Source organism: Crocuta crocuta, unplaced genomic scaffold, assembly GCF_008692635.1.
Source record: "Crocuta crocuta isolate KB4526 unplaced genomic scaffold, BGI_CrCroc_1.0 scaffold62, whole genome shotgun sequence".
NCBI lineage: Eukaryota > Metazoa > Chordata > Mammalia > Carnivora > Hyaenidae > Crocuta > Crocuta crocuta.
In genome coordinates, this window is record NW_027529173.1 from 1,038,146 (window position 1) to 1,061,571 (window position 23,426).

Sequence of the window (23,426 nt, forward strand, 5' to 3'; positions counted from 1 at the left end):
GCCCCCCCCACCCCAAGTAAAACTGATTCCTTAAACTATCTCTATAAACAATGGCTAAGCATACCTGATCTTGAAGTAGAGTGCCCCCGAACGCCCAGACACAAGCGAAGACAAAGAAGACTTCATAAACCTCTTTTGGGCTGTCAGAAGGTACATTGTCAGGAGTCAGCAAACATTCCAGAAGGATACAAATAGTCTAATGAACAATAAAAAGCTATTCATTTAAGGCAACAAATCCTTAATAGCAGAGTAAGATCACAGGACCTATTCACAAATCTGCTTGCTCCTTAAGAGATTGTATAATTGTCCCCAATCTGTGATTTGCTACATTGAGAGAAACAGAAATTACTGACTCAGATTTCTAAGCCAATCATGGAAAACCTTCACCACTTTTAACAAAACTGACCTTCTAAATAAGAAACCATTTTGAAAATGATGGTCTTATCAATTCATCATCATTGTAATGAACACAAATACATATAAACAAAAAAAAAACACAATGGAGAATATATCTAAGCTCTCTTTTTTTATAAACAGAGAGTCATAGTACACCTAGTATTCTATAGTTCATTTCTCACCTAAAAACAAACTAAGGATATCTTACCTCACCAGTAAGAGCTGCCCTACAGTATCAGTGGGAATGAGTACCTAAGATTCCACTTGACAGAAAGGCATTTGTTTATTCATTTCTCTATTGGACATTTAAGTAACCCACTTTCCCTGAGTGCTTTGGCAGTTGGACAAACTTAGAAAGTCAGACTGGCAGCCTTCACCTTTTTATCTTTTTTTTTTTGGACACCAGACTAAATTTAACCTTCGAAGAAATGCTACTCGGGAACTTGTGAGACCGTGGTGCGGTATGTTGGTCAGAAACATACCCGGTGTTCAGGACAATCAGGTCAGTAATGAAGGGAACATGGCTGCCTGCAAAGGACTTTCCCACATGTAGCAATCATTAGTAGTGACCATGTTTTTGAGCTAGTTCTCAAAAACAGTTGTCACTCAGTAGCATTATCACGGACTCTCATAACTCATGGTCCCCTTCCCGTGGTTTCTGAAGGCAGCAACAGATTTTATTACTATCATATAGACAGCAATACAAGCTGTAATAAAACAAGTCAGGACTGTGTGTGTGTTTTCTTTCCCACCCATGAAAGCTGGGGAAAATCGAACTAACAGGGGAAAAAGGTCCTGGAAATAGTTTGGAAAGGTTTTTAATTTGACAAGTTGAGCACCTGTTATAATTTTTAGTCTACTCTTGATTTCTACCAGATTATATGGTTCCATATTTGCCAATTTGAAATAATATATCAGAAAAATTACCAGTGTGATATGAAGAAAAATTAATGCAAAACTGTGAGGTTTTGCTATTTCTGAGTAAGGCCACAATGGTTTAAGGAACCGTTAAAATCAAAACAGAAAAAGACTAAGTGACTTCCATGTGACGTCATCCATTGATCTGAACATTCTAATAACTGACAACTTTTCTACTTTCTCCCAAAAACAGTAGCTGAAAAACACTTTGAGCTCTGTGTCAGGAATTAGCAAAATCGGACTTCAGTGCAAATTGTGAGAGAGCTAATAGGGCTAACCAAAACTAAAGTCAATACATTTCATACACTGGAAAATGTACTACGTGAATTTCTTAAGGTAGTCACTTGAAGACATTCCCTTTTGTACTCTTTTCTGTCTCAAATTTTGTCCTTCCGAGTAATCACAGAAAAGAGACTAGTGTATAAAACAAGAGCTGAGCAGGAGCTCAGGATATAATGCCATTTTGGAGTAATACAAAAGGAGGAAATGAGAAGGAAAGTCATATTAATTCCTACTGACCTATTTTCACACTAGTCTTGAATGAAAAAATTCACACTACAGAGAGTCACACAAATACATAAGTCAACTTGAGAAAGAACACAATCCTGCTTTTGCAAGTAGTACACCAGAGGAAGTCTAATTAGGCTAACCACATAATTAATTCATTATGAATAAATTCAGACCTGCTTTCAGAAATAAATTATACCTCAGATAATTACTGTTGAAGACTATCGTTTACTTAATTGGTGTGTGAATTATCCAAAAACATGAACTTTTTCTTCTTATTATGCTTGTGACTATTTCTCATTTAGCTTCAAACAAATCTGGTAACATAGAAACTTAATGGTAACAAAGTACTCCAAAACCAATTTTGCTCCTAGTGGAAAAAAAAAAAAAGATTTCTAACTGTAAACCTTTTGTGAAGTTTTATACTTGTTAAGGCCGGGGATTGTTTTTCTTCATGCTGACATTAAGATCACAACCTTCATTTCTGTGTGCTGTGAATTATTTTCATTTGCTTCCATGACAACCTATCATATACACCCTTCGGTCTTACCAGCTGTCTCAAAATGAGGATCAGAGCAGATCTGTTCCTGGAATATGATAAACTCTCCACAGAGAATGACCTGACTCGGTGAGTATTTGGGGGAGGGGGAGAACAGAAAGAGAGGACAGCCTAGGAGGGCTGTGGGAGCTTGAGCTCAGAAGCTTTCTCTTACTCCCTGGCCAACATCTTTAGTGGCTGGATTTACTATAGTCAAAAAAATACTGGGCACCTTCTCTGGGCCACTGACTTAGAAGACAAAAAAGAAATATGGCTGTTACTACTGTGTTCTTCTTTCTGTATTCCAGTAATACTTGGAGGAACACAATGATTAAACACACATTTGGCCCCTGCTATGTGTGAGGAACTATGTCAATTTCTGGGGACATACAAGGGGGCCTCTGCCTTCTCGAAGACAATCTCATGAAAAAACAACTATAACCCCAGGTGATAATGATGTGGAATAGGTGTGTCACAGAGATTTGTAAGAAGCACTTGGGAACACGGATGGAGCTAGGAGAATAGAGTTCCATCAACCTGACAACCCCCGAAATCCTTCCATCTTCTTTGTCAAGCGAAAGCTGAGCTGCCTTGATCAAGCCCCACTACCGCATCAGGACTGGAATGTAATGGGGTAACCAAAGTCAAACCTGCACCAGGCTGTTCTCTGGAATTGAAGTGATGGTTTTAAAGCTTGTTCTCAGCTTATCCAAGCATGCAGGGACATATTTATCAAAAAGAATAGTTAAATTGGCCTTTTCTGATTGATGCCGCCTTCTGTCTATCCAACTGGCCACATACCTGAAAAAGAACACAGAAAAGCTTTTACTGAACACTAGGCTTGGAAAGCAGAATTTCACCAACTCAAAAGCTTACCCCCTCAACACAGCTTGGTGCCACACTTCAGGGACATGTTTAGTGAGTTCATTCTATTTCTCAAACTGCAAATATTTTTAAATGACCCCTTAAAAAGTTGTTTTAATGGCCATTTACCTTAATGAAAAGAATGTAAAAGAAACTCCTAATAGCACTTAGAAGCCAAACATAATAGAGTATAAGTAGGCCATTACTGAGCATTTATAAGGAGGTGCAGTGTGTCATTTCCTAAAGGACTGAAACTATTTCATAGGGTAGGCCTTATTTATGAAAACAGCTTGGGATTTTTCTTGATTAATCTTGGCATCAATTATTTAGTGATGACAAATCAGTTACAAATAAAAAGGTGAAAATTCCACAGAGGCTATTTCAAAGTCGCTCCTTTTCCACTGGACTGGATGTAACTCTAACCCGATAAGCAGATAATGTGTTTCCAATAAGTGGCTCTGAAATGGTATCTCATGCTTGGGTACATGTGTATTAATCTAAAGCTTAGAGAATGTTATCAATTTTGATACATTAATATCCCCAACATATTCATAAAATCATGCTTATCAATAAAATGGAACACAGCCTCATAGCTCCTACAGGAGTTTCTGGGGGGAAAGTGTGTGATGTGAAATGAAAAATAATGGCTTGAAAAGGTCTCATCTAACAGGAGGCAGGGATAATAAATACATTTAGCTGCCAGCAAAGAAGCTATACAATTACAGCTATACCTTGCTACAAGCAAATCAGATTTCACATTTTTAGTATGAGAAGAAATTAAGGTAAGATAATGATCTTACAAAAGGCTCCCTTTGATTTTTACAAAGTGCCATGATTGGGTTCCATGGACTATTTAATCACATTTAAAAAAGTGAGATTTATAAAATATCTACTGCCAAGACTTTTTCACATCTAAGAGAAACTGTCTTCAGTTCAAGTCTAGTTGCATGATGGTAACTTGAGAGAGCATCTCTGGTTGGTGGAGACAGTGGGCACCAAGGAACAATGGAAAACAAAAGTTATTCCTGGAAGTGAAGGCCCAAAGGCTGCATCTACCTCTCAGCTACTTGTTTAACTGCACAGAGGCTTCCAGAAACAGAACCTTAGTGTCCAGAGCTTACTGAGGCAGTGGGGGTGGCAAGGGAACTACTCGGCGAGACAGAGCTCTGAAGTCAGACTGCCTGGATCTGCATCCCAGGTCTACCATTTTTCACTTGTTACCTTGAGTGAGTAACTTAACCTCTCTGTGCTTCAAGTTTCTCATCTAAGGAGATGACACTACAGACTTCCTAGAATTGTTCGGAGATTAAAGAATTTCTCATGTATAAAGTCATTATTTGAGAAAGAACGAACACATATAGGGGAGGGGCAGAGAGAGAGAATCCCAAGCAGGCACTGCACTGTCAGCATGGAGCCTGACGTGGGGCTCAAACCCACGAACCGTGAGATCATGACCTGAGCCAAAACCAAGGGTTGGACACCTAACCAAGTGAGCTACCCAGGATCCCCCCTTATGGATAAAGTATTAAGATTACTGTCTGACACAGAACAAATTCTCAATGGATCTTACCCAGCACAGAGTTGGTTGGTTGAATTCAGAGAAGTGTGTTGAGATCCCGGCTCCGCCTATCTGTACATCTCCTGAAGGCAGTACAGTCCAACAGAGCACAAAAGGTGGCAGCCAGTGCTCTGATGAGTAAAACAAATTTGACCTCTACCCCCTGGGTCTCTGGTCCAGGGGGAGCAGAAGTCTATGAAGGAATAACAGGAGCTGAAGCCTCAAAGGAGCCGGAGAAGGGGGAAATGACTTTGCACTAGGGGGCAGGAAAGAACTGCTTCATGGACCCATGCTGGCAGGAGCCAGAGTCTCAAAGAGAAAACCTATCAGGCCCACAAGCAAATGTTGCCCTTGTACCAATGACCTCCACAAAGAAGGACATGAGTTCAACCATGCTAGGAGACCTGGTGAGAGCTGATCTTGTACACCCCATAAAAAGGGCCCAAATGACCCAGGAGTGCTAGGAGTCAACCACCCCATAGAACATAGGGAGTAAAAAAGTCTCTGTCAAATATGAGCAGTTTAAAATTTCGTGTATAAATTATTGATACACTTTCAGAGTTTGGAATAAAAATAGACATTGAGGGGCACCTGGGTGGCTCAGTAGGTTGAGTGTCCAACTCATGACTTTGGCTCAGGTCACAAACTCACAGTTCATGGGATTGAGCCCTGTGTCGGGCTCTGTGCTGACAAGGTGGAGCCTGCTTGGGATTCTCTGGCTCTCCCTCTCTCTGCACCTGCCCTACTCTCTCTCTCTCCAAATAAATAAACAAACATTTAAACTGACAATCTGATACTTAGAGGTCTTTTTATTTTTTTATTTTTAAAATTTTTTATTTCTAGGAGAGAGAGAGACAGCATGAGCAGGGGAGGGTCAGAGAGAGAGGGAGACACAGACTCTGAAATAGGCTCCAGGCTCTGAGCTGGCAGTCAGCACAGAGCCTGATGCGGGGCTCGAATCCACGAACCGCGAGANACAGAGCCCGACGCGGGGCCCGAACCCACGAACCGCGAGATCATGACCTAAGTGAAAGTCGGATGCCCAACCGACTAAGCCACCCAGACGCCCCCCTTATGGTTTTTAAAAGATGCTACGCATTTGAATATGACCAAATGGCTTACTGCTATTATATGACATACAATTGAAAATGACATACTAAAAAAACAGGTTTGGGGCACCTGGGTGGCTCAGTCAGTTAAGTGTCCAACTTCGGCTCAGGTCATGATCTCACAGTTTGTGGGTTGGAGCCCCACATCAGGCTCTGTGCTGACAGCTAGCTCAGAGCCTGGAGCTTGTCTTTGGATCTTTCAATTCTGTGTCTCCTCTCTCTGACCCTCTCCTGCTCTCTCTCTCTCAGAAATAAACATTAAAAGAAATTTTTTTAATAACAGGTTTATTTCTTACCTACATAAGAGATCATTGGTGCCCTGCCTTGGGAAGAAGCCACACTGTGATGCCTTAATGCATCATCTGCATGTCAATATCCAGGTCCCAAAGAGGATCTTTAGGTCATGTGCATTTGCAAATGTGTTCCATATCAATTGTGCTGCCCTTCCCTTCTCGGGAAGTGCCACTCATATATCACATCGAGTCTAAAACTGTCTTGTTTGGGAACCACCTAGGTAGCTAAAGTTTTCCGGCTTCTAAAAACTTTTTAATTTATTACTCATTAGTCTGGGATTGGAATAGTGTCATGTAGGAGAGATGGCACTCCTAGGAGCTCTCTCGGAAACATCCTGCCCATCACGAAGCTGTAGGTTGCTCTACCATTCACTATGGCCTGGAAAAACGGCAGAAGTCAGGATGTGCTAACTGGCAGTGCCTGTCAATGATTTCCACATTGATATGTTCACAGATACACAGAGTATGCAAAGATGGAGGATGGGATTTCAGGGGTGGAAGAACAGGAGCTCAGCCAATCCAAGTGAGAGGATCAGAGAGACAAAGTCAAAAGACCATTAGAAACGAAAGTAATAAAGGATTAAGTGTGATCTAATGATATGGCTCCCAAAACTTACCCTCCAGTAATCTCTTGGAATCAGACCAGATTCCAGAGATATTCCCACCTTTTCCTATCATTGTCTATAACTTGAGTAATACAGAGTTTGGTAGAAGTCATTTTCAATTATGTTTGCTTTAAATAATTTTAAGTTAAGCGACAACAATAATGAATAAGTTTAAGTAATTCATCGTTTGATTTTCCTTTTCTATGGATTTAATCCCTTTCTAACTGGAAAAAAACAGTCTTGCTGATCATTTTTAGAAATTTTCTTCCATTTCCTATTCTATTTCAAGTTCTCAAGATCTCAACAGGCATATATGAACTGTCCAGTATTTGTCTAATAGACTTAGAACTTGGAAGTAAAGTAAAATAGTATTTGATTTCTATAGCCAGTCACATAGTATTATGATTTTAAGGATGCTCACTGTCTGACATGATATGTTCCATATCTATTAAGTGTGCATATAAAATTATTTTTTAGAATGGTTCAGTGAACTTAAACAAAACTATCTAAGAAGACTACCTGATAATGGCACTACCTTTAGTTCTTTTTTTTTTTAATTTTTTATGTTTATTTATTTTTGAGAGAGAGAGAGCGACCGAGCGAGCGAGCATGAGCAGGAAAGGGGCATAGAGAGAGGGAGACACAGAATCTGAAAAAGGCTCCAGGCTCTGAGCTAGCTGTCAGCACAGAGCCTCACCTGGGGCTCAAACCTACGAACCATGAGATCATGACCTGAGCCGACGTCAGATGCCCAACCGACTGAGCCACTCAGGTGTCCCTATCTTTAATTCTTAAATGGAGTCCCAGAAAGGTATTATAAACAAAATATTTTATCATCTCTCCTATCCACAGTAACTTAGCATTTCCCATAATAAGAATTAAAGACATATATTTCCTAATTCTGCTCATTGAAAGCGCCTAGGAGCAATCACCTATTAGAAGTGAATATACCGAACATCACTATACTGGATTCTAAAAACCATTCCTTACACAAACAGTAGTTTCCTCAGGCTCCTTGGAGAAATGACTGAATCCAGCAAGGGTAAAGGAAGAATGAAATGAGTCGGAAGCATATTGGTTAGCCAGAAAGCCAGGCACTCAAAGACTTAGAAGGACAGGTGAAAAAGAACACGTTATGGGCTAGCTGGAAGGGATTCTTGTTGGCAAATTTGAGACAAAGAGCACATCTAGCCAAGATAATGATGGTAATGAATTATAACCCACTGAACTAGAAGAACCCATGAACAGAAAATGATACCCATGAAGAAACAAAGAGGGAGAGAGAGAGAGAGAAAGTGAGAGAGGAAAAAAAAAAAAAAAAGGAAGGGAGAGAGGGGTGGGAGGGAGGAATTTAGGAGGAAAGAAGAGGAAGAATTCTTTCAAGGAAAATGTCACTTCATGTATATACATAGAATGAATGATTTAGGAAGTCACCACTTTGCAACAACCAATGGGTCACTCTTCTAGGCATCTGGCTTGTTTCCCTCAAAACTTTAAGTATCATAAAAGAAAAGGGGGGGAGGGATATTCTACATTAAAGGAGAAAATACAGACAAGTAAATGCAATGCATGATCCTTGTTTTGATTCTAGATTAAAAAGAAAAAACCTATAGGAGGAATTTCTTGATTAACTGAGAAAATGTGAAAAATTTCTCTTTATGGGGTCCCTAGGGGGCTCAGTCTGACTTCAGTTCAAGTCATGATCTTGTCGTTCGTGAGTTCAAGTTCCACATCAGGCTCCCTGCTGTCAGCACAGACCCTGTTTCAGATCCTCTGTCTCCCTCTCTCTCCACTCCTTCCCCACTCACACTCTCCAACATTAAGAAGAATTTTTAAAAAGTAAAATTACCCTTTATTAGATAATACCATATCAAGGTTAAATTTCTTAAGTATGTTAATTGTACTGTGTTCATGTAGGAGAATATCCTAGTTCTTAGGGGATAATCAAGTACTCAGTGGTGAAGGGGCGTAATGTCTCCAACTTACTTTCAGGTAATTTAGCAAAACTAAACCTAAGTAAAAAAAAATATATGTATATCTATGCCCATGACATAGAGTGTGCGTACATCCAGAGATGAAGTAAATATAGTGAAATGGTAACTGATAACCGTGAGAAAAAAAAGTGTAAATGTACTAACACCATTTCAAATTTTCTATACTTTTGAATACTTTCAAATTAAAAGTTGGGGGGAAATGGAGATCTAAGATCTTGGTTTGGAAAATTGAGTTAATAACTCTATTTCATAAGGTAATTAAGGATTTAATGAGTCAATACATGCAAAGCTATTATATCATTATTATTATTACATTAAAGGAAGTAATGCATCCAATAAATATGGTGTAAAAGTACATCCCTCAATCTGAAAAGCCCATTGTTTTATAGTTACTTTAAAGTCTCTGGGGGGTAGGAGGTAAAAATGTAAAAATATCCTTTAGAGAAGATTCCTATCATTCTGGATAATGGCCCTGTAGTCACACATATGAAAATTAAAATTTGTCCATTGATCATGGATAAAACAAAAACAAACCTCCATAAAAATAAAACCTAATGGTGAAGATAGATTTATTTAACTTTCTTAGAAATGTAAATTGGGTGTCTTTTTTAATCAAGTAAGACTCTGACTTACTAGATAAAAGTCTTTCTTGAAACAGAGCTTTAGACAGCTTTTATTAGCACAAATCTCTATGCAATGTTCTAAGTCAGAATTACACAAACCTTTAGAATCGTGAGGTGCATGATTGAAATCAGACCACATCCAGAGGGGTGAGGGGGTCTCCTGAAGGAAATGGGGTGTGAGGAATGGCTCTGCAATCTGTATGGGGGAGTCAAGGGCTAACAGATTCTCTGTGAGCCAGCCCCCAAAACCCACAAAAGCATCCTAGGATACAGTCTGAATCCTACCTGGGTAAAGGATCTATTAGCTCAAGAACTCTCCATTTTAGGCATTTAAAAATCACTCCTTTCCCCAGACAAATCCAATAAAACACTGTTGGACACAAAAGCCTGAGTATGGTTCTACTTTCATGTGGAACCAAGGGCTGAGACCTTCGGTGAACAAATCAGTACCCAGAAAAGGCAGCCTGGAGAAGCGCATCCGTCAAGCACATGGCAGGGAACAGATGTCATCATCATCGTCACATCAGGATTCACAGGCAAGGATGGCCAGCAGGACTGACCAAGGTGTGGGCAGGGAGCCGGGAAACTGGAGGGGAAAGTTTTGTGCCATGGGTAGTAACCGAGGAGCAGTTAGCGCACCTGTGACTGCAGGGACGAGGGCATGAAGGACTACCAGAAGGTGGAAAGGACAAATCATAGAGAGATTTTTAGAGGGGGTGTGACCTGCAGTTGAGGGACACAGTCATTCTGATGCGACACTGCAGGGAAGGAGCCGGGGAAATAAATAGCCTGACCTCACTCTCCTCTCTCCCTCTCATTTTCTGCCAGGGCCTCTCATGGGCTAAACTAATCAGGAGCCAAAGGGCAAGGAGCCCATTGAGGTAGCCCATAGAGGACAGCCTCTGGGGACCGGGGTTGGGGGAGAGGTGAAGAGAAGACTCTGTCAGCAGCAGCACAGCGTGCTCAAGCAAGTGCCCAGGTGAGCAGGTCAGACGCCGTCCGCACCTCACGGAGGGGGCACGTACGGGATGAATTCTGCCAAGTGTAGGCATTTGAAGAGTAGCAAGTGGACGCAGTTAATCTGTTCTTTATCAAAGGTCTATCTGTATCCTCATGCTCACAAAAATTACTTTCAACAATCAAACGGTAGAAGCAGCCCAAGTGTCTATCAACAGAAGGATGGATAAGCAAAATGTCTATCTACATACAACGGAACATCATATGGATATGACATGTGAGTATGAACTCACATTTACATATTAATATATTTATGTAAAATGATATATTTATATCTTAGGTCTTCATAGGAACTGTTATTATTACTTATTCACTTATTTAACAAATACTGAATTCTTAACAGGTAACGAGGTGTCAACAGGGTAATGTCCAATTAAAAATGATAATCCATACAGGTGCTAATTTCAGTTTTTAAATTTTTATTTAAAACAACTTTTTTAAATTTTTAAAAAATGTGTGTTTATTTTTGAGAGAGAGAGTGAGCAGGGGAGAGGCAGAGAGAGTAGGGGCAGAAGACCCAAAGCAGGCTCCACACTGTCAGCACAGAGCCCAGCATGAGGCTTGAACTCAGGAGCACTGAGATCATGATAGGATCCAAAGTCAGATGCTCAGCTGACTGAGCCACCCACACGTCCCTTTCAGTCTCTTTAAATTAGCCTACTTAATTAGCTTTAAATTTATTTGCTAATACTTTCATCAACTGAGCAGACAAAATTTTAGTTTTTATAGTTAAGACTGAAAAAAGAAATATTCACAACAATAAAAGCAAAAGGAAACTACATTTAAAAAAATAAGCAGAAGACTAAAATAAGCATTTTCCAGAGAAAATATGCAAATGGCCAATAAGCACATGAAAAGATGCTCAATATGACTAATCATTAGGGAAATGTAAATTAAAACCAGAGTGAGACACCATTTCACACCCATTAGGATGGTTGTCATAAAAAAGAGAAAATTATACGTGTTGGTAAGAAAACGCAGAAATTACAATGCTTGTACACTGTTGGAATGTAAAATGGTGCAGCTACGATGGAAAACAGTATAGTGGTCCCATTAAAAATTAAAACTAGGGGCACCTAGGTGGCTCAGTCAGTTAAGTGTCTGACTCTTGGTTTTAGTTCAGGTCATGATCTCGTAGTTTGTGGGTCTGAGCTCTGCATCTTGGTATTTCTCTCTCTCTCTCTCTCTCTCTCTCTCTGTCCCTCCCTGGCTTGCTCTCTGTATCAAAAAATAAATAAATAAACATTAAAAATTTTTAAAAATTAAAAATAGAATTACCATATGAACTGGAACTTCCACCTGTGGGAATATATCCAAAGTAATTGGCAGCAGGGACTCAAAGGTCTATCTGTATCCTCATACTCACAAAAATTATTTTCAACAATCAAAGGGTAGAAGCAGCCCAGTGTCTATCAACAGAAAGATGGATAAGCAAAATGTCTGTCTACATACAACGGAACACCACTCAGCCTTAAAAAGGAAGGAGCATGCTATAAGATGGATGCACTTTGAAGGCATTATGCTAACTGAAATTAGCCCATCACAAAAAAACAAGTGCTGTATAATTCCATTTTTAAGAGGTGTCTAGTATATTCATATTCATAGAGATGGAAAGGAGAAAGGGACTGAGGGCAAGGCATACAGGGAAGTTCCTGAGTAATGGGTTCGGGGCTGCAGTTTGGGAAGATGAGAAAAGTCATGGAGATGGATGGTGGTGGTGGTGGTTGCCCAAAAATACAAATGTGTTTAATGCCACTAAACTGTGCACTTCAAAATGGTTAATGTTGGTAAATGTTCTGTTAGGTGTATTTTAATATTTATTATTCGTTCGTTCATTCATTCATTCATTTTAAAAAGCAGTACTCACGGATTCCAGCCCAGATCTTGTGGGTTCACGTATAGAATCCCAGCTCTGGAAACAGTAGCTGGGGTTGCAGTCCTTAGGTGATGAATCTCGAAGAGCAGCCTCATGGAGGGAGTAAGGGCTATGCGCTCATTGCTGGCCAAGGTCAGCACCTGGACAGAGCAGCATAGCATAAAAGAGACCCTCAGTTGTTCAGGGGTAAAGCAATTGTGCTAATTTACTCTAACAACACAAAGTAGTTCCCCCATGCCACCATCCCCAGTACAAGTACCAAAACCAGTGAGTTCATTCTTCCGAGTTAGAAGTGCAGTCTGAATAAAGATCTCACTTAATCCCGGAGGGGAGCTCACTGACCCTTGAGGAACAAACTCACCAACTCGGACCCATTAGGGTCCACCTTTAAATAACTGTGGTAATTACTACTGAATAGAAGACATTTGTTCTAAGAGTTGATTTACATGAAAAGGCCTGAACACAAAAAAATAAACTTTCTTTACAATCTGTAATTCCACAATTATCAAATGCCCTATGAAAACTCATGCAAGTATAAAGATCTCAGACCTACAATTTATGATGAACAATGTCTTAAAGTAGAAAACAGTAATTACTGCTAATTTAAGGAGAGGAGTAATTCTGTTCTGTAGCAACGATGATTATCTATTTCTTTGTCCTGATCCCAACCATAGACCTTGTGTCGCTTTAAGTGGGGTCTCATGGACCTTGACCGTCACTGTTTGTCTTTGCTGGGAATGCTGGGATAGCCAGGGCAAAATGCTTAGAAATCCATTTATACTCATTCTGTAGCCATAGGAACTACTTAATTTTAATGGCTACATTTCACCACTTCACATAGGGCACAGACTCATCCTTTTATCATCCAAGTATTCCACACTTAATCAAAGATAAGATGTAATAATTTATGCCTGGCTCTTAGAAAACAGTAAGGTATGTATGAACTAAGTTCTTAGATATATATCTAACTCTCTTTAAAGGTGGTTAAATTTGGGATGTGTGGGTGGCTCAGTGTGTTAAACATGCGACTTCAGCTTGAGTCAGGATCTTCCCGTTTGTGAGTTTGAGTCCTGCATTGGGCTGTCTGCTGTTAGCTTATAGCTCACTTTAGATCCTCGGTTCCCCCTCTCTCTACCACTCTCCCGATTGCATGCTCCCTCTCTCTCTCTCAAAAAGAAGTAAACATTTTTTAAAAGTTAAAAAAAATAAAGGTGCTTATATTTATACAGCAACAAAAATGCATCCCCTTCAATTTTTTTAACAGTGAAATTAAGAGAATTATCAGGAAAGTGCCTCTTATCAAAATAGTAAAGAACAATTCATAAAGACTATCAGGTTTAATGATTAAAAACTAGTACTTAAATCAACAAATGAACAGAACTCTTACTACACTCCAGATGTGATGTTCAAGGTTTAGCATGGAGATATTACTCACCTTGTTATCATCCATGACAGTGTTTAGTGACTCAATCCACATGGGATCAATATCTCCATCCAGGACTATCCATTTTGGTCCATCATGCTTAAGATTCGCTTGTTCTCGCAGAATGGATGAGAACAGACCTATAAATTAAGGGTAAATGACTATTGTTGAGAGTGTTGTTATGAACATTGGGGTACGTGTGCCCCAATGCATCAGCACTCCTATATCCCTTGGGTAAATTCCTAGCAGTGCTATTGCTGGGTCATAGGGGAGTTCTGTTGTTAACCTTTTGAGGAACCTCCACATGGTTTTCCAGAAGGGCTGCACCAGTTTACATTCCCACCAACAGTGTAGGAGGGTGCCCGTTTCTCCACATCCTCGCCAGCATCTATAGTCTCCTGATTTGTTCATTTTAGCCACTCTGACTGGCATGAGATGGTATCTCAGTGTGGTTTTGATTTGTATTTCCCTGATGAGGAGGGATACTGAGCACCGNACACAATGGAGTTGAGTGTTATTTCTAAGCTAAATTGCTATTATTTCTACAGGATATTCTTTTAATAAGTAAATAAATTTGCGGTCTCTGATATGTGTAGTACCTTTTGAGCTACACCTAGAATGCACACTGATGGACAAGCAATTGTGGGGACTTACAGAGAGTAACATAAACACAACTCAAAACTTAACACCAAATGCAGACATCTTTTTCCATGTGCGTATGTTCAGTATCTATTTTAGGTCAAACACTCGTTTATTTCACCTTTCTCCATTCTTCTATAACACTATTTCCAGGATAGAATTTTGAAGCTAATTCAAAGAGGCTATACATTCTTTGAGAAATTTGGCCGATGGCATAGTACTTTACAAGATGAAAAGATAAAAACATTTTAAATCCATAGTCCTTTCTGCTGGCACTACTTATGTAAGTATTGTGTGTTACATGACGTATTTAATACTTAATAAAAGTTACTGCTTTTTCAAAACTCAAGTATTTAATATTATGATAAGACCAACTGTTTTGATGCATGTGCGTGGATGGCTTTTTTTCTCTGTGAATTATTTTGTGCAAAAATAAATGGCAGTATGTAGAACTATCACCACCACTCATTAAAAAAAAAGGCCAGCAACCTTTTCTAATGACTACTGATTTGAAGGGCTTCCACAGGTTTTCAGCATAAACTAGTATTATTCCTCCCGCCACAGTCCTTGAAAAAGAAAAAAAAAGATAGAAAGGCTAAGAGTAAATTTTGATTGTCCCACAAATTCAGGAAATAGTGTATACACAGTAAGAAAATGGAGAATGGCGAGGTGTGCTTCTATAGACAGGATCCTCAGCAACGTCTTCTCTGATGTGACATTTGACCAGACACTTCAATAACTTAACGCATGTAAATTTTCTATAGTGCTGCAAATGACAGGAACATCCAGTGTAGAGGCTCCACAACGGAAAGATGCCTGGCATGTTCAAGGAAGAGCACGGAGACCAGAGGGTATGGATTATAACAAGAGGAAGAGCACAGAGCAGGAAATGAATTCAGAGATGGGGAAGAGGCATCTAATCCCACAAGACCTTATCAACCTTGGATGAGGGTTGGATTCTAAGGGAGATGGAACCCAATGAAAATTAGAGAACTAAATTTTCAAGAGTGCCCTCTGTCTGCTGGATGGAAAATGAACTGCAGGGAGATGAGAGCCCATGACTAACTGCACCAATAGAGGCAAGAGGTGACAGTACAGGTAATGACAGTGGCAGAGAAGGCAAGGAGCAATATACAATATATTTTCTAAAGGTAAAGCCTATAGGATTTAATGTGAGGTTGAATATGGGGTATGAAAAGGAGGAAGGACTCCAAGTATTCATTATGAATGCCAAGATTCATGCATTCATACTGAAATGGGAAGGAAAAACAGATTTTAACAAAAGGATCTGCTTGTCTGCAAACACTTTCAGGAGAGCAAACATGTCCCATTATTTTTTGTCCCTGGTGCCTAAAATAGTGCCTGCCTGAAACTCAGGGCAGTTTATAAAGTCTCCTGAAGCACTCATGTTGACTTCTTCCCTGGTTTACAGGGAGCCCTGACATAACTGATATGGGATAAAATACATAGTTCTGCGCACAAACTCAATGAATGCAAATCGACCACTTATTCAAATCTAGTTTTAATTTACTGGTTATAAATGCTCCTATGAGCTGCTGTATTTCCAATAATGCCAACACATACACACAATAAATCTACAACTGTGACTGAAATTGGCCAGAGCTAAGAAACGGTTTTCTGGGGAGGGAGGGAGGGAGGGAGTGTGTGTGTGTGTGTGTGTGTGTGTGAGAGAGAGAGAGAGAGAGAGACAGAGAGAGACGTGTCGAGAGACAGAGACAGAGAGAGAGAGACACAGAGAGAGAGAGAGACAGAGGGGGGAAGAAAGGAAGGAAGAGAAATAAAGAGAAAGAAAGAAAGAAAGAAAGAAAGAAAGAAAGAAAGAAAGAAAGAAAGAAAGAAAGAAAAGAAAGAAAAGAAAAGAAAAGAAAAGAAAGAAAGAAAAGAAAAGAAAGAAAGAAAGAAAGTTTTTAGCACTTATAAGCAGAAATACTACTTGCCATCTTTCCATTCTCGAGTAGCGTGATGTATGAAACCAAAGAGTTCATCTGTTGTCACAGCTTTGGGGTTTAAGTCATTCCAAGTAGGTTTTTGTTTCATGTTAACATATGTTCGGTTCAGTGTTCTCAAAATCTGAAGGGAAGAAGTGGGAAAAAAGCTCAGGAAACTAATACTCCTGTAAGGCAAATGGAAAGCAAACAGTTTCTAAAGGATTTTCCTTATTCATTTTACATTCCTACATATTCTGCATTTATTAAGTACGGGAAAAAATTTATATGTGCACATTCTCCTTCCTATCTTGAAAAATTTAATCCTACCCTCTCTTAGGACCTCTTCACCTGATTCTTTGAACCACGTGGACTAGAGGAAGTCACTCTATCATTTGAGATTTTTAACCATGTGTGCAAGTAAGTAAATAAGTGTTCCAGCTCGTGTTATTAAAGTCCACTCTGCGCGTATGTAGGATGCATCAGAATCACCTAGAGGATGTTAAGACACAGATGGCTGGGCCCAGTCAGGAGCTTCTAATATTCAGGAAGGCTAGGATGGGGCTGAGATTTGCATTTCTAATAACGTCCCAGGTGGGGCCTATGATGCTAGTCTGGATGTGGTTGGACACCTAGTGGCCCAGTTCAACAGTGCTCAGCAGAAGATGCTCCAGACTTGACAAAGGGGGCACGCTATACAACAGAAGCCATGGACACTGCTCAGTGTCCTATAATGAACACCCAGGACAGCCTCCATGACAAAGAGTTATCCCACCCAAAGCGTCCACAGCGAATGAAGCTGAGAAACTCTAATCTAGATAATGGAGAATAAGAAACTTTGAGGCTAAGAATTCACAGGATAGATGCTTTCTCTAGGTCGGTTTGATTATGACACTTTCAGCTAAATATGTGCCCTGACTACCCTTTGCGCTTTCTCTAAGAAGCCGTGGCTTTTATTTTAGATAGTCCTCATCCTGATCTCCCCACTTGATAGGGGTTTGAAGGACTAATAAACAATGGCCAAACACTTGAGAAGAGTAAGAGTTGCTAAGTAACGTGGCCTGAGCTTCAGTGTGTGGGTTCTATCAAGCTCAAGTAAAGGTTGAATAGAACACAATCAGTGAAGAGGAGATGAAAGAAATTGAATGCCTTAGGAATATTAAGCTTATATTTTTAGAAACCATTAATCTACTGGAAATTATAGAATTTAATTTTATCCTTCCCTGAACCATGGCCCACATCTGAAACTTACTCTAACAAAATAATTACAGGTCTATCAGTTATCTACTTTAATATTTCAATTATTACATATTTCACTAGAAAATTCCTATACTGGGACTCCCTGTGTAATTGTTTCAGTTTGAGTTCCGATCTAAATACTGGCAAGTTCTATACACACCCATGTTCTAAAACCTTATACACTCACTAGGATTATTTTTAGTCTTTGGTTACCAGATATGTTTATATTGTACCCAAGCACCCTGAATTAAAATTGGCATCTACCAACCAAGAAAATAAGTATGTTGCCAGGATTGTCAGTGGGACCAAACAAAATCAAGCAATGAAGTAAAAATGAGGATAATAATACCCAGAGTATATCATCACTGCACACAGTAAATCACATATAATGCACCTAGCATAGCACGTAAGAGGGACCCTCATGATGTGGGTTTGGCTGCCTCCCTGCCTTTTTGTTTTCTTTTGCCCCTATCAAAGGCTCTATTTCTGAGAAAGTATCGAAGGAAAATATTTGGGTTTTTCTTAGTGATATGGGAAGGAGAATCTAAAGTAACTTGGGAGACAGGAAAAGAAAATTGATTTCATAAATATGGAAAGCCCCATCTTATCTCAGCTTTTCCTATTTGAACAAAAGATTCTTTTTGTTACCTTCTCCCTGCACCTAATATGAAAAAAAAAAGTGTCAATTGGTCAAAAGGCAGTATTAAAGTCTGACATTCTAGCTCAAAATTATGGGGCACTTCAATGAAGGGGAACTCTTAGAATTGAAAATACGTCTGACCAAAATTTGTTCCCTGTGTGGCTGAAAACTAGCAGGCAATTTAGCATACCTCACTCTTCCCTGTGCCCGCATTTCCAACCACAAATACAGAGTGCCTCACAGCCAACAGTTCCTCAAGCTGGGCGACCTGCAGACCAAACAGTCAGTCAATGGCTCCTCTCATGAGTTGGTGATTTAAAAACAAAACAAAGCATGAAACAAACAAAAAATTCCTACCCATTTTTGTTTCATTCTTTCTTTACAACTCAAGCCAGCTCCTACTTAAAAAATTATGTTCCAGGAAAGTTAAAATTGATGACAACTACGGCTTCTTCTAGATCTCCCCAAGTACAATATGGGAGTAAAAGTGAAGAAAAACCAGCACTCGGTGAGTCACTGACACAGGCAGATTTCAGTGAAAAGGGCTTCACTGAAAAGTGAAGTACAGTATAGTACTTTGCACGTGGTAGGAATTACTTACAACATCAAGGAATCTTCATGACGTGTTGGACAAACACCATACGTGGCTAATCACCTACAAGTGAGTAACGTCTTTTACCCTTTAAAATATCTAAAACAGGTAGTTTATGTGTATTTTGATGTCCATGTATTTACTACACTCAAAGTGAGCACACATAAGCATAAGCCTTTGATAAACCAGATGTCATATATATAGACACTTTTTCCCCATTAAAAGCACATACTAATTGATTTACTTCCTTTGTTCTCTAAGATGCAAAGAAAAGAGAGCAACATTAATTTTTGATGCATGTCACCAAGAGCAAACAAGAAATTTTATCTACTGAGAAGTAGGCTTATATTTAAGCCATGACTTAATCAATGGCACCTGGGTGGCTCAGTCAGTTAGGTGTCCAAGTCTTGGTTTCAGCTCTGGTCATGATCCCATGCTTCGAGAGTTCAAGCCCTGCTGGTAGCACAGAGCCTGCTTGGGATTCCCTCTCTCTTCCTCTTTGTCCAGCCCTCCCAGACTCATGCTCTCTTCTCTCAAAATAAATACATTTTAAAAATAAACAAATAAAGAATAAAACCATGAGTTAATCATATGTTCCTTCTCAAAGGATAGAACTACACAATAATTATTGATAATGACTGTAGTATAGCATGTCATAATAGAATGCTTTAAAGAATATGTTAAGATTATGGAAAGGTCAGTGTAGTAAGTGAGTTGTTTTGGTTAACGATCACTTAAATATGGTAATTCTCCCTAAAAAACTCAAGTGCTGCCGTGAAAAGCACATGTGCCATTTACTTTAAGGACGAAGCTCTCCTCAGGCTGCAGGTGAAGCTCCAAGGTGGACTGCCTGACAGCCTGTTCGAAGTGTGGTGCTCTCCTCCGGGGCACGTCCAGAGCTGGAAACAGGTCACCAACCAGGCCCAAAAACACAGGGATGTCGTCCGTCACTATCTTAGGCATATTGAAGTCCCTTAATGCTCTCATGAGTACCTAGGAAGAAAACATTTTATTTAAAAAGCCAATACAAGGTTTAACAAACATCTTCAAAACTAAAGATCGTATTTTTAAGCCTTACATCTCAAGCCTGGGATATCAATACTGGTCTCTGTTAGGATGGCATTCTATCTATGGGGAGGCTAAATGTCTAGAAGTGCACATATCAGCACATGAGAAGGCTCTGCTGATATCAAGGACAAACCTCAGACTCATGAGGGCGGGGAGGCCTCTTTCCTGCAACAATCTGCTTTGACCTTGACAAAGGGTCTGAGGCCCTTCTCTCTGTAATCCTCAAACTCCAGGAAAAAATTAATCAGGCCCATCAGATCATTTTGTTCAAAGAGAATCTCTAAGAACCTCCGAATAATAAACTTAACCATTTTTCATTTGGGTATTTGCTCTGTATTTGCTGAAAACTGAAGAGGGCTTTTGATTTTAAAAGCAGTAACGTGAACATCAGGATGACTTTTACAGAAAGAGGTAAGCGATCTGACAACAATAACAACAAACAGAAAAAAAAATGTGAAAATCATAACTCAATTGTGAATTATGTATGACTGAGAGGAAAACAAAGTATTCCAGAAGTAGAAAATCATGTAAGTATTCTTTAATACAAAAAGAAATGTATAGATTTTTTTCTTCAACTTCTCAAGTCATACGGAATATACACAGAGTGATCCACTGTTCTCACTATACAGTAAAGAAAAAATGCCTTAAAAAACTTAGAGAAAAAGGCGGTTATTGTTTCTCCCCAGCAGGGATAGAACATTCGCCCAGCAGCTGTGAATAATCACCTACGCACGTCACCGGTGTCAGGTGATCATTCTTCCTGTTCCATTCTCCTTGCTCATCTTACATCCCATGAAGTGAGCATACTCTGTTCCATTAGATTATGTTTTCACTGACATTTCAGGATTATTATACCAACTCAATTAATCAGATTTTCTAAATGTTCCCCAGAGGAAATCAATCAGTGATTACTGATTTGATTATGACTGCCAAAATATTTTTTGTACCTGATATTGCAAAAGCACTTAAAAGTCACATTCTTTCCTGTATTCATATCGTTATACTCAAGAATACTTTTCTTTTATAACATAAGAAATTCCAGTCCTCAAAATATTCTACATGTAAAAGAGATTATATTTTTTAAAAGCTGCTCTATGCTGGGGTGTCTGGGGTGGCTCAGCTGGTTAACTGACTCTTGGTTTCGGCTCAGGGCATGATCTCATGGTTTCGAGAGTTCAAGCCCCAGGTTGGGGTCTGCGCTGGCGGTACAGAGCCTGGTTAGGATCCTCTCACCTCTCTCTAACTCGTGCTGCCTCTGTCTCTCTCAAAATAAATAAATTTAAAATATAATTTAAAAAATAAAAAAAATAAAAGTTGCACTAGGCATGGCCCACCATCCAGGTATATACTTTCATTTCTGTGAAGCTGTTTAGCTACTCCACTCCACAAAACCATGTTCACACTGCAGTACCTGATCTTCAGGTCTATTTTTATCTCCTCGCTTCAGGGAGCCAGCTACAACCAAGACAGATTTAATAGCACGAAGTCCCCAATCATAATGATCCTAAAAATCAAAACATAGGTTATATTGTCTCAAAAATTGCCATAAGGGAATAAGCTTCTCATTCCAGAAGTAAAACCCAAAAGCTGTAAGAAAAGAGTTCAGATAAATACATGCTTTAATGATGTAAAATACTATTTTCCTCTTCTTTTCCAATTTGTAAAAACCATGTCCCTTCAATATCCTCCTCCCTATGTCCTGATTCTCTGCCTCCGTCAGCAGATCTCTTCTTCCCACAGAACTGAGTTGCAGCGAGCCCAAGGCTCCATCCATCTTCCCTGCTCTTCTCTCAGTAAACCTGCTAACTCAGGAGCTAACTACTTGCGCGTTTTCACCTCTAAACATGGCCTATTTCTCCAGTTAAACTTCAATGGCTAACCCTGTGAGTCCACCCTCCCGGCCCCAGATCTCTACTTGCCCTAATTACTCTACCTCTTAACTACTCAGATGCTCTAGTCCCAATGTTGGCATTTAATACAGTCCAAAATGTGTTATTAAAATTCAGGGATATAACAGGACTTTCGCTTTGAGAGTTTCACATAATCCCAACAGCAGATTCTTTTCACAGGCTCTGGGCTCCTGGGGAACAGAGCACAGACCTACTTCCTTTTGGCTTGTAGGTCCCAACATGGTGCACTACACAGGGCAGGTGCTCAGGAAAGGGACACTGAATTAACAGATTGCTCTCTTTTGCCTTTCATCTACCACCCACAGAGTGACAACCCTTCTCTCAAATATCTCTCAACGGTGCCTCTGGGAAAGTCATCACCCTCTCCAAGTACCATCATCTACAAAAACGCACATAAAAGGCTCTAACCACTTTACAAGGCTGTTGGAAGAATAAAATGCGTTGTGAACAGTGAAACAATATATCCATGTATAAATATGTCCTTCAATCCATTAGTGAATGGTAAAATCAATTTAGTAGGTTTGCTCATCATTTCTGCTGATAATAGAACAGAAGAGAACAGAATGAAAAATACCATAATACATCGCAAATAAGAAGGGCAAGAAGTGTTAGGTGAAAATTGTTGTTTCAGCTGCACATATGACACACAAGTGTGGGTCCTGAGTCTCAACAGAAGCATTTTTTACTATGGGCCATGATAAAAACTCATTTGAGAGTCATGATACAGAAAAAGACGATTGCTTGAGGAGAAGAGGAAAGGGGAGAGAACTGGAGTGTGGAGGTCAGAGAGACTGAGGAAGGGGTTTAGTCAGTGCAGCATGAACATTAAAGGAGATGGGGTAGAAAAAATTCTGGACAAGTTTAAGACGAGCTGGTGACCCTTCTTAACATGTAAATCTAACAACTACTGAAATAGTCTTCACCGTTTTTGTTATGCTAGTCCATCAGTCAAAACCATCCACAGGTTCTTCTTAAATCTCTACAGTTTAAGAAAGTATCAGCATCTGTACTTCTCACTGAGCCCTTCTGTTGTAGCCTCGCTGCCTTCCCTCACCTCACCTCACCCATGACGTTCCTTGAGCTGGAGAACACTCTCCTTGCCTATTCTATGTTACTCCCAACATCTCCCTCTTACACCTAATCTTCCTTGAAACTATGATCATCTCCTCCTGCATGTTCTTCTAATTTTTATCTCATGGAAACGCAATCTCAGAAGTTCTCTGAACTCAGAAATCTGAGCGTACTGGTTTTATTTGTTCTTGTTTGCCCTCTTCATCGACAAACATGTTACTTGCATACAGTAAGTGCTCACTCAGTGCTTAAATATGCACTGGGGATGGACGTGGTTGCAACTCCGTATTGCTCAGGTTCAGTGACATTGTTTTCTTTGGATTTCTGCCCATGATAAAACTAAAATCAACTCCTTGAAAAAATAAAAAGGATTCTACCAACATGGAGAAAAATAAAAAATACTCACAGTATGATTACCCAGAGACAAAAATTAAAAATCACAATGTATTTCCCAGTCATTTTATATAATACACAGTCTAAAATGTAAAACAAACGCAAGTTGTAGATTACATCTTGTTTGGTATGCTGCTTTCTGCATATAATACTGCCATAAACATTCTTCTGTGTTATTAAATTTGCTATGATTTCCCCCCTGCAGAA

General features: G+C 39.6%; 1 protein-coding gene across 1 annotated transcript in view; it reads right to left on the reverse strand.

The window, feature by feature from the left end:
• Nucleotides 1–23,426, reverse strand: part of DNAH11 (dynein axonemal heavy chain 11) — a 330,986-nt gene that overhangs the window by 180,102 nt on the left and 127,458 nt on the right. Inside the window, exons 35-42 of the mRNA XM_077757651.1 lie at nucleotides 21,257–21,349; nucleotides 19,576–19,770; nucleotides 18,376–18,453; nucleotides 16,319–16,451; nucleotides 13,734–13,861; nucleotides 12,290–12,438; nucleotides 3,010–3,160; nucleotides 65–196 (exon numbers count right to left, since the gene is read on the reverse strand). Of these exons, the coding sequence (XP_077613777.1) occupies nucleotides 65–196; nucleotides 3,010–3,160; nucleotides 12,290–12,438; nucleotides 13,734–13,861; nucleotides 16,319–16,451; nucleotides 18,376–18,453; nucleotides 19,576–19,770; nucleotides 21,257–21,349 (1,059 nt within the window). The remainder of the gene's footprint in view (nucleotides 1–64; nucleotides 197–3,009; nucleotides 3,161–12,289; nucleotides 12,439–13,733; nucleotides 13,862–16,318; nucleotides 16,452–18,375; nucleotides 18,454–19,575; nucleotides 19,771–21,256; nucleotides 21,350–23,426) is intronic.